At 57.6% G+C, this 11,441-nt stretch overlaps 1 protein-coding gene across 2 annotated transcripts; it reads left to right on the plus strand.

The window, feature by feature from the left end:
* Nucleotides 1-2,938: 2,938 nt before the first annotated feature.
* On the plus strand, nt 2,939-7,709 carry BHLHE23 (basic helix-loop-helix family member e23). Of its 2 annotated transcripts, XR_004297448.1 has the most exons (2): nt 2,939-4,599; nt 7,645-7,709. XR_004297448.1 is itself a non-coding variant. In XM_032387787.1 (1 exon), the coding sequence occupies exon 1, from the start codon at nt 2,939-2,941 to the stop codon at nt 3,614-3,616; it is 678 nt and encodes a 225-aa protein (XP_032243678.1). In that variant the 3' UTR covers nt 3,617-5,223. The 2 variants fall into 2 exon arrangements, 1 of the variants encoding a protein (XP_032243678.1); XM_032387787.1 differs by lacking the exon at nt 7,645-7,709 and having other exon boundaries at nt 2,939-5,223.
* Nucleotides 7,710-11,441: the final 3,732 nt, after the last annotated feature.

Raw genomic sequence — 11,441 nt, forward strand, 5'->3', positions numbered from 1 at the left:
TCTTGTTTCTTAAATTCCACATAGGAGTGAAACCACATGGTATTTGTCTTCCTCTCACTGAACTACTCGGCTTAGCCTAATACCCTCTGGTTCCATCCGCGTCATGGCAAATGGCAAGATTTCATTCTTTTTGTGGCTGAGGAATACTCCATCATATGTATCTATCCAGGCCACACTTTGAAAGCCAATCTCATCCTCACCTTTCTCAGTTACTACCTAGTCTGCTGACACCCCCCTGGGTGATTCAAATGCTCCCACACTCAGTATGTCCATAGCACACTGCCCCCCTCAACCCCATCACCTCCATCCAAACCTGAGTCCCAGAGGCAGGACATCATCCGATGCACCGCACCTGTTGGCCTCAGAGTGCCTGTGCAGTTAGCCCACTTCTCTCCATGTCCCCTTTCACCCCCTGACCGCTCTGCCAGGCCGCGGGGGACACCCAGGAGGAAGTGCCCCCAAGGCCCCTGACCACAGTGGTCTATTGAGAACACTTCCCTGAGCACATTCAATAACTGCTCCTGTCCTTCTGTCCAAGACCAAACTCCCCAGCGTGGCTGGTCCCCCGACCCTGGAGTCCCTGGCCCCACGCTGGCCCCCTGCTGCTGTCCTCCAAGGTGCTCCTTCTGACGGCTGCATGCCCCCACCCCAGCCCCTTGGCCCAATTAACACCCACTCACTCTTCACATCATGGCCTCCTGTTCACAACAGGCTGTCCCCAGCGCCCACCTGCACCTGGGCTCAGCCCAGACCCTTCTCATCCTTGCCAACCCTTGCCACCCACATTTGTTCTGAGTCAGGACGCACTGGTGGGTGAGACCTGCCCTCCTGAACGCAGAGCCAGGGCAAACACGAGGCTCCAGCATGGGCAGGCAGTTAGCCTTCACGCAGCTCCTCTCCACTCATTTCTCTGCAAGGCCCAGAGCAAAGGGGCTCTGAAGTTTTCCGTGATTGCTTTCTTCTGTTTGTGTCCTCAAACACCAGCACACAGCATAGAAGCCCCTGAGAGCCAGGATCCTAGTCATTGCCAGATTTCCAGAACCTTACAGGGAGCAAATGACTCTTAGCTATTCCCTCCACAAAAGCGCACAGCACCTACCCACCCTCCCTGAGCACTCAACAAAACATGGACCTCCTCTCCTTGAAGCACTCAATAAAACATTCTCCTCTCCTTAAAGGAACCTGGAGAGCAGAGACATTAAGCCACTTTGCCAAGGTCTCGTGCTGGAGGCAGGGTGACCCTTGTCTCTGGACCGAGGTGGCAAGCAAGCATCCTCTCCAGCTCCCGGGCCTCCGGGCAGCTCCCCACCTGGGAGAAAGTCTGGGGTCCTGGCCTTCACCCCAGCAGCACCTCTGGAAACTCCGGGAGAAGGCCTGCAAGCTGCTGTGCACTCACTGCTTTTGTGGTTTTCGGTCCAAGAACAAGGAGAAGAGTCAGCTGCGGGGCACTGCTGGTGCGTCCAGGCGTTAAGCCATTCCCTCAGTGCATTCTCCAAGCACACCCAGGGTTTGAGGACGGAACCATGCTGCCCTCAGCTCCTTACCACCCCCCGTTTGAGCTGTTCCTGGGGTCCTTTAACATGTGTTAGAAACCCAGGGCTCCGCCACCCCTCTCAACCCTTCAAACAGGCCTGGCCTTAGTCCCCAGGCCCTCCCCTCAGCCGCGGGAACTTTCCCTGGCGGCCAGTTCCTCCCACTGCGGAAGCTGTGCCCAGTGACCACACAGCCCCCACCCCATTGCAGGCTGATGGGAGAACTGCAGAATCCCACATCATGCATCCCAGCTGCCACCCCCCCAGGTGCTCCGGCAATACCCCAGAAAGCCCACCTGGGGATGCCACCCCAATGTCCCTGGCAGGAGACACAGGCCAGACTTACAGCCCCCCCACCCCCAGTCTCTCACTGGCCATCCTCCCCAACTCCACCATGGAGGCCACGCCCTGGCAAGTAGAAAACCAGAAGATTCCCTCTCTGCACTTGGACAAGTGTGAGAAACCCTTACACTTGAAATTCCAGAAAACTGAATCAAGAGGTTTATCCTAAACAAGTTTTGTCCTATAACTCCAATCCCTGCCTTAAATCACTAAGACTTGGGGGGAGCGTGGAAACCACTTCAAGACGCAGGTACCCTGGGAAAGGAGGTGGCCGGGACTGGAGGGCCAGGGAGGTAGGTCCCTGATGGTGCCTCCGCGCCTGGTGCCCCAGGGCTGGCGGCCAGAGTGAGCGGTTGGCGGACTCGGTTGAACAGCTGTGCTTTGGCTCGGCGAGGGCACCCAGCCGGGGCTGCACGCCCCAGACCCCGGCAGAGGGCCCCAGGCGTGCCCTCCGCACCTGCTCGGGCCCGCGTGGCACGGTGTCCCGGGTTGTGCTGCGCGCTCCCCGCTCGGACCGCTGCGCCTGGGGGAGCCGGCTCCTGCCAGAGGAACGCAAGACAAGACTCACGTGAGGCGCGAGCGTTCTGTGGTGGCAACCCCGGGTGGCGGAAGGAGACAGCCGGAGAGGCCGAGGAGCCCGTAAAGCCGCAGCCACCCCATCTCCACCCAGGCCTCCAGCTCCCTCCATCCCAGCGTCCCCCGACCCGGCCGGCCGTCGGTCTGCGCCGGCTGCCCGTGGAGCCAGGCTCCGAGAAGAGGCGGTCACCAAGTCCCTTCTGATTGGATGGCCGCGAAGTCCCAGCGGGCGCCCCCGCACCTTAAAACTGGAGCAGAGCGAGTGGGAGCTCGAGCCCGCCCCCGGGCCCAGCCCTGCACGCGGCGGCGAGGGGTGGGGGAGGAGAGGAGGAGGGAGAGAAGGGACGAGAAGGACGAGGACCGGGAGGAGAGGAGGAGGAGGCGACCCGCAGGCGTGGCCGAGGCGGCCAGAGAGGCCCGGCGCGCGGAGGCGGGGAGGCGCGGGGACCGACCGACAGCCGAACCGACGCGCGAGCGGCCGCGCGGCCATGGCCGACCTCAAGTCGCTGTCGGGGGACGCGTACCTGGCGCTGAGCCACGGCTACGCGGCGGCGACGGCGGGCCTGGCCTACGGGGCGGCGCGGGGGCCCGAGGCGGCCCGCGGCTACGGCGCGCCGGGCCCGGGCGGCGACCTCCCCGCGGCGCCCGCACCCCACGCCGCGGCCGTGGCCGAGAGCAGCGGCGAGCAGAGCGGCGACGAGGACGACGCCTTCGAGCGGCGGCGGCGGCGGCGGGGGCGGGGGCCCGGGGGCGCGGCGGACGCGCGGCGGCGGCCCCGGGAGCAGCGCTCGCTGCGGCTGAGCATAAACGCGCGCGAGCGGCGGCGGATGCACGACCTGAACGACGCGCTGGACGGGCTGCGCGCCGTCATCCCCTACGCGCACAGCCCGTCGGTGCGCAAGCTCTCCAAGATCGCCACGCTGCTGCTCGCCAAGAACTACATCCTCATGCAGGCGCAGGCCCTGGACGAGATGCGGCGCCTCGTGGCTTACCTCAACCAGGGCCAGGGCCTGGCGGCGCCTGTGACCGCTGCGCCCCTGGCGCCCTTCGGCCAGGCCGCTCTATACCCTTTCTCCGCGGGCGCCCCGCTGCCCTGCCCAGACAAGTGCACCGCCTTCTCCGGGACGCCCTCGGCGCTTTGCAAACACTGTAACGAGAAGCCATGAGGGCCCCGGCCGCCCCTCCTCCCGCACGCGTCCTGCATTTTACCTTGCTCCCACGACCGTGTCACCCTGCCCCGACTGAACCCCGCCCACCGGAGAAGGCGGCCGGACGTCGCTTCCAGCCCGTGCGCGCTCAACCGCGCGCGTAGGGCCGCGAGAAGCTCAGAGCACGTCTGGGCACAGGATTGAGCCGCAGAGCGGGTACACCGGCATCTGCGCCCCGAGCCCGCAGCGCGCCCGCTGGGCAACCTTCCGACGGGTGACAAACCCTGCTTGTCCGGGCACCGCCGCTCACCCTGAAAAAGAAAACCAGGACTACAGCCGGAGCCGGGACGTGCGTGACCCCGGGGGAGTGGTCCTGCTTGGCGCCAGCCGGGTTCTCCTGGAGCGCAGGGAGAGCGCTTAGCTTGGCTTGGCAGCTCGGGGCCCTCGCGTTGGGCTCTGGCCAAACGGCAGGGCCCGCTCCTGCTGGGTGTGTTCCTGACATCGCATGGCGCCGGCGCCCCGTTACCTCCGGTCTCTGAGGCTCGGCGACCATCGCCCTTGCAGCCCAGCGGCCTGATGGGCCCCGAAACAGCCTGCAACTGTCCTTTGCAAAGGAGCTGGACTGCCCATGAAACCGGAAGACCCTGGGCAGTAGCTTTTCTGCTCTCTCCAGTCAGAGTGTGTTATGTTAATTTTCTTGCCTGCCCAGAGGCGCGAACCTCTAGAGGTGAGCGGAGCCAACACTGCCTCCCAGGTCCTCAGAATTTGTTCCCTATACAGCCCCTGGACCCCCCGGCCCCCACCGTTCACGCCAGAACGTCCCTGCCAGGATGTGGCCCACATGGAGTTGGATGGAGACCCGCCGCGCACCCTCTGCTTACAGGCAATTGTACCGAGTAGGGCCCCCACTTGGCCTGGGTTTTCAGGGAAGAGCCGGTCTAGCCCAGCTGACCTCCACACCAACCCCCAACCCGTTTCCAGGGGAGGAGGCTGGGCCATGGGTGAGTAGGCTGGTGGGAGGGGCTGCTTCCTGACCTGTGGAAAGGTGACGGGTTTGTCTCTTGGTGTTGGGGTCTGTCTCTTTGATGTGGGTGCACGGCGCAGAATTCTGCCACCATAGGGGTCCACACGCTCTGCTCAGCCGGCCAGCCACCCTGGGGACCAGGCTGTCCGTGCCCATTTGCACCCCAGCCGCTCTGCTGCAATATCCAGCTTTATTAACCCAATTTCCTCGGCTGTCGTTAACGCTATGCTAATGAGGAGAGGACCTCCGCCCTACAAAGCGGCCTGTCTAAAGCATTTAACTTTAATTAATACATTTCAAAAGGCCCTTTTGTATTTGCAAAATGAAGTGTGTGATTAAGTCTTATTCATAAAGACATATGCTTAATACTGGTTTTTGCTAATTTCCATATTTATTTCTTCACTGTCTTTTTCTCCCTAACATACTACTTTATCAGTTTTGCACATGCAGAAAGCTGAGTGCTAGGAGCTGTGTTTCAAATCCCTTTTAGGTAACGGAAGGCAGGTCAGCTGGTCAGCTGCAAACTCCAAAGTCATTTGCTTCCAGGGTCATTTCAAAGTGATCCTGAATCAACTTCATAAATTACTGGTCATAATCTGAAACAGAGGTGCTCATTCTGGTTAAAACCAGACACGTCTACTACATCGTTTCTATTGAGAATGAAGTTATGGTTTCAACTTTTTTTTTTTAATAATATGATTAAATTTTAATATCAAATTAAATATGTTCATTTGTGACTGAACTCAGTTTCAATTTTCAGAGAATTGTGTCAACTTGGACCACATGCTTCTAAATCACTGAGTCTAGAAAATCTCTGAGGTGCAGACAGCCGATGTGTAAGCAACCACTCAGCAAATGTAGGAAATACTAAGAAAAAGGTGAAGGAAAAAATCTCTCTGTCCCTTCTTGGATGAAAAACAACATGCTTTTTAAAAGGACCATTTAACTAATCATACATTCTTCCAATTACTTGGTTTCAAAAAAATTAAATTGTGTTTTTCTTTTTAGCTCCTCAGCCATGTATCTACATGATCTACTCTTCTCCAAAACTTCAGCCTGCCTCTCGCTGGGGTGGAGTGGAGTCATTTCTTAATGGAAATTAGGCTGCCTTTTCAACAAGGCTAACGTAGCAATCTGCTCTATCAAATACCAGTCATTTGGCCTCCTCATTCTAAGAACTCCCAGCACAAAAGATCTGATCCTCCATGGCCCCTGTGCCCAAAATACAGGAAAGCAGGCTCCTCGTTAGCAAGCCCACCACTCTCGGGAAACATCGATGGGGGCTCTGGGCATGGACTCCCTGAACTCCTCCTGCATCTAACCCCCAGAGCTGACACTTCTCCAGCACTGGGGGGGGGGGGGTTACATAGGAAAGAGTTTTGCTAATAACTGGCGTTTGAAACAGCCTTTTTCCCAGATGCTCGTTTTTAGAACTGTCTTAGGGCAAGGGAAGATGCACCTGCTCGTACATCTGGATGTGGTGCTAGGCAGTGTCCCTCTAAACCCGGCTGGCCACACAAAGAGACCGGGCCACACGTGAAATGGTAGCTTTTCTACTGGCTACGTAAAAAGAGTAAATAGATGAAATTAATTGTAATGATTTTTATTTATCCCAATGCAGGTAAAAGAATATCATTTCACAGTAATCAGCATTTTTTAATTATTAGGGGGCTATTTCACATTCCTTTTTTTGTACTAAGTCTTCAAAACCCAGTGTGTCTTGCACTTAGAGGCCCTCTCCATTCAGACCAGCCCCGCTTCGAGTATCAGCGGCCACACATGGCTCGTGGCCACCACAGTGGACCCTGCGGCTCGAGGCAGAGCTTGCCAGGTGTCTTATTTCCTTCACCTTCATAAGAAGCCGGAAATGCCCGCTGAGTCGAGGAATAAATTCTATAGCTACACACATAGGAAATGCCCAGTCCCTGTTACTCTTTCAAGCCTGGTTCACCAAGGCTAGCTGAGGCCAGGGCAGGGGGCAAGAAACGCCGTGGTCTGTTTTCTACCACGAAATGGTGGCATTTCGTCTACAGATTGACCAGTTCCAGCTGCCGCCCAGAATCGCACTGGCCACCCGCACCCAAGCCCGGGAGCCAGCCGCACGGTGACACCCCGGCCGAGGGGGTGTCCTGAAGCCAACACAGCCTTCGTCCTCTGTTAACCACACCGTTGGGGGGTCTCTGCCACGCTGGCCGCTGCTGGAGCCACTCGCAGACCGAGGCTCATTCACACTCAGGTTATGAGCCCGTGGAGCCCGGCTCGTGGGGCCCGGCTCGTGGGGGTTCGGGGCAGGCTTCCCTGAGCCCACTGGCTCCCCAAGGGTCCCTTGCTGGGGTCAAGAGAGGCGGGTTGCTGGCCTGAGGTCCTGTACCCATCTACATTCACTGACTGGCGCATCCGTTGCCTGTGGGTGCGATCACCCCCAGCTTGCCAAGTGGAGATAGAAGGCACACAGGTTGCGGAACAAAAGTGGGGGGTCCCTATGGTTAAGCTACTGATTGAGGATTCCATGACAGACACCCCTTCTGCTTCCTTCCTTTCTTTAAAATGACCAGCAGCAGACATAGCTCTCCCTCTCCTTTGGGTATTTTGATGGGAACGTTTTTACCTACTTGGTGAGACCCCACGGCCCCAGCACTTTCTGTTCTGCTCTTTGTTTTCCTCCAGGTAGGAAATTCGCTTACCTAAAACAGCATCCCTGGTTTTCAGTAATAGGTAGGGGCATCCACACTCGGAGAGCAGAACTCCATCCTAACCTAGCTCTGCCCCCAGGGACCCGGAGTGTGGACACGCCAGGGCCATCGGCCCACACGAGTGCATTCACAGAACCTCATGTACCAGGCACATCGGCTTCGGACTGTCTCATTTGGTCAATTTCATCCCAAACATGGGATTTTTCTCTTCACTCGTGCAGATGTCAGTTGAATCCCTGGGGAACTTTGTTTTACCTTATAAGTAAGCTAACGAGCATCCCGGCGCAGACACGTGCTTGGCCAACTACGCATGTCTATTTCCCTTGCAGGTTGGGACATTAAAAGAAGAGGCAGCTCCTCACAAAGGACAAATATTGTTTTCCTAAAAGGATGGGTGAGACGTGCAAACTGTCATTCCTAGCAGCACGGCCTGCCTTCCTCGCCCTCGGCCGTCTGAGAGACGTCTGATTAGAACAACCAGGCCGAGGCCCCGGAGCCCGGTTAATCCAACAGACAGTGATTACAACAATTTTATCATGTGAATTTGCCTGTGATATGTCCTGAGTCTTTAATCGCTCTTGGCATCCCATTTTAAGGGATGGAGGTAGAGGGATTTACAACGTATTAAATCATTTCTCCAACAATTAATTACCTCTTTGGATCATAACCCTGGATGTTATGTTCCATACCCCAACAAAAGTCAGTTCCATGACATTAGAAAATTAATACCCATTTGCAAATTTAACTCCAAAGGAGCAAAACCCACGTTACCATAAATGCAAAAAGGCTCCAATAGGTAGTAAAAATCTCCTTCGAGGCCAGTGTTTTTCCTGTGTTACAAAATGAGCTATGCAGGGTTTTCCCAGTCTGAAGTGCCCGAGGCATATGTATTGATACAAATATAGAAAAGCTGTTTTAAGTGAGGCTCTCTGCGTAGGAAGACAGCCAGGTCATTTTGAAAGTGAGTTTGGAGGGGGAGCTTGTCAAATGCAGTGTGGAAGGGGGTCTCTGAATAAACCTCCGTTTCTGTCCTTCTGCGGCTGGCTCTGTGGGGTCTCTGGGCTGTTGCCTGGTCAGGATGCTTCGGTCTGCATTCCCAGAAGACATGGCCGTCAGAACACAGAGCAGAGCCGTACACGGGCCTGGCCGGTGGCGTCTATCCCCCGTGATGCTCAGGCCCCGTGGGGGTGCCCACCTGACGGGGGTCCGAGGGGCCACCTGGGACAGGATCCTAGCTCGAGGGTTTCTTAGGAGAGGCTCGCCTGCATGCTAGACAGGGAGAGCCTTCCCAACCGGCCTGGTTTCGCCTCCAAGCCTGTTTAGTCTGAAGTGATGAGGCCACCGTCAGCTTGCTCTCCTGGGGGCCCTGATTCGGCCTGACAGGAGCCCAACCTCCCCGCTCCGTGTGGACAGTGCTTGCTGTGCTAATGAGGCCACGGCCAGCCTGGGAATTGGCCACAAACCCCGGACACAAATGGGACCTGCAACGCACTCCGATGGCCACAAGGCATCTGACAGGACGCATCTCACTCTGCAGCCCAGCTTGCCTGGCTCTGGGCCTGGAGCCGTATATCCGAGGCCCTCCCAGAGCTTCCTGGCTTTTTGGCCCCAGAGGCACCGAGCTTACAAAATCCCTGGGAACAGTCTCTAAGTCTCACACACAGGCAAACCCCCGAGGCGGAGTCCAGGATCCGTCCCAGCCCGCCGCTGCCCAGGTGGTTCCAGGGCCAGCCGGACGGGGGCCCGTGGGACCCAGCCTGCCGGCTCATCGCGGTGCCGGCAGGAGCCAGGTTGCCCTGCCGAGGCCCCCGGAGGGCTCTGTGCACTGAATGCACCCGGGAGGGAGCAGCTCATCACTCAGGAGTGGACACACCCACGATTTTTGGTAACTGAGATTCAGAAACCCCACATCTGTGAGTTAGTGGATGCCAACGGGCCCCTGGCAGCCAGGCGGCTGATGGCAGAAGGCGTCTGAACAGGATGATTCAGGTATAAAGATCCGTCTCCTTCTGAGCGTAGCGCTAACCAACCCCGTTAGGCCAGACCAGCCCGACTGCCACCGGCCGTCCGTGGGCTCAGATGATGGAGAAACCTGTGTGGGCAGCACCTGCATTTCAAACCTCACAGACGACTGGGAAGATGATCATTTCCTATTCAGGAATCTGGGATTCTAGAATGAACCCAAAGCCTTCTTGCTATAAAACACTGCTCTCTGTGTGCCCTTGAGTCTCCCCTCTGGGCTGTGGGGTCAGCAATGACATTCAGAATGAGCAGCTTCCTCCAGACTTCTGACCTTCCTCCCTCCTTCTCCACCTTAGTGACATGGGGTACCGGACGGAGTGAGAGCTTCGCCCCCGAATGCCCAAGGGCTGCTTCCAGAAATGCCTGTGTTCAGGGAACAGAGCATGCCCCCAGGCCCCTTTCCCGGCACACATCCTCCCTCACTCTGTCTGTCTGCCTCTCTGGCTCGTTCTCTCCTGAAGCTGCTTTTGGAAAAAAAAGAAGAGCCTACAACTCCTTCCCTCCCTCCGGGCAGCCCTGTTCCCCTAACAAGCACACATGTTCCTTAAAATACCCCAAATGTATTTTGGTGTCTCAAGACCCTGGTCACTCCCCTCAGGCGGTGCCGACTGCATCGGGCTTAGGAAAAGCCCGGCCGGTCTGGGAGGTAAAGGCTGATGCACTCGAGCACCTAGCCAGCCCGCAGCCTGGCGGACGCTGCGTGAGAACAGGCCAGGGCCACCCCATTACCCCCTGCCCGGGTGTGTCCGGAGCTCACGTGTGTGTGTGTGCACACGCATGTGTCAATGCTATGTGTGGTTTCACCTCCCGTGCAGGTCCCTGGGTCCTCGGCTGCCGTCGGGATCCCGAACAGCTGCGCCACTGCGAGGGTCCGCCTCACCCTAGGAGGTCTTTGCAACTCCCTGGCTTTCTGTAGACGGTCTGGCCCTGCGTGTGCTTGACTGAGGTTAGCAGGGACCCCCTTGCCTGCTTGTCGGGACTGGGGCTTTTTCCGGACACAGGTGTTCCATTTTAAGCCCTGGAAAGTCCTGGGCCAAAGGCTGAGTTGGTCACCCAGGGCTTAGGTCCTCAAACCTTTTCTGGAAACAGAAGAGAGGGTAAGCCCCATAAATAAAACCACGGGCACAGAGTCCCTGCTCTCTGCTCTCACACCTCCTGCGGGCGTCCTCAGTCTCCCCAGGGACGCCCTTCCCTGCAGCCAACGCCGAACGGTGCCGGTGACCATGGCCTGGAGCAAACGGGTCAGCACGGGGGGGGGCGCACTGCTGCCCACGAGGCCGTTCCAGAAGTGGGGCGAGGCTGCTCGACGCAGACCCAGGCAGCACCCAAGAGAGAAGTGGTTTCTGTTTGGTGAGGGGACATCCTCACTGCAAGAGAATTAGGGAGCAAGGGCACTGAATGTGGTCACAGTCAGGGTGACTCTGCGGAGAGGGGTCAAGAGCTGGACTGGGGAGGGGGCCGTTCCCAGAGCTGTGGCCACCTCCTGGAACCCTGTTTCTCCCTGCAAGGTGCCTGCACCCAGCCTGGCCGGCCCCGGCACCAGACCGCCCCATCCGGGTTTGGGGAGAGGCGGCGGGGTGGGGGTGAAGGCACAGGAGACGGCCAGGGAGGAAGGACAGCCGGTGGCCGCTGAGGGAAGCTGTCGGAACAGGGGAGCGGACGGGAGTCAGCGTCTCCTAGTGAGCACGTCGTCAGGTGATTTTGCTCTAATTTTTTGCTTAATAAGGCTGGTTTCAAACGTAATTTTGAGGAGCCATGCCTCCCCTAAACCTGTTTGTTATCGTGACGGGCCTCTCTCCGGCACGGCAGGGGACGTGGTGGTTATTAATATCACGTTGGAACGTGGCTGTGCTGACAGATGAGGGACATGGATGGACTTTCAAGGATACTGACTTCATTAAGCAGCCTCATTACAGCTGCAGAACACTAAATATGTCATTTTAAAGGGAATGCTCGGCTTTCAGCCCTCCCCCTCCTCCTCTCCACCCACCGCCTAAGTGAACGAAGAATGTTTCCAAAATAATTACAAATGAACAAACAAGGTCAGAGGCCCCTCCAGGCAGGGTCCAGCGGGCGTTCACCCAGCGCCCTGAGCCAGGATGGT

This window comes from Phoca vitulina, unplaced genomic scaffold, assembly GCF_004348235.1.
Source record: "Phoca vitulina isolate PV1807 unplaced genomic scaffold, GSC_HSeal_1.0 scaffold50, whole genome shotgun sequence".
NCBI classification, from domain to species: Eukaryota; Metazoa; Chordata; class Mammalia; order Carnivora; family Phocidae; genus Phoca; species Phoca vitulina.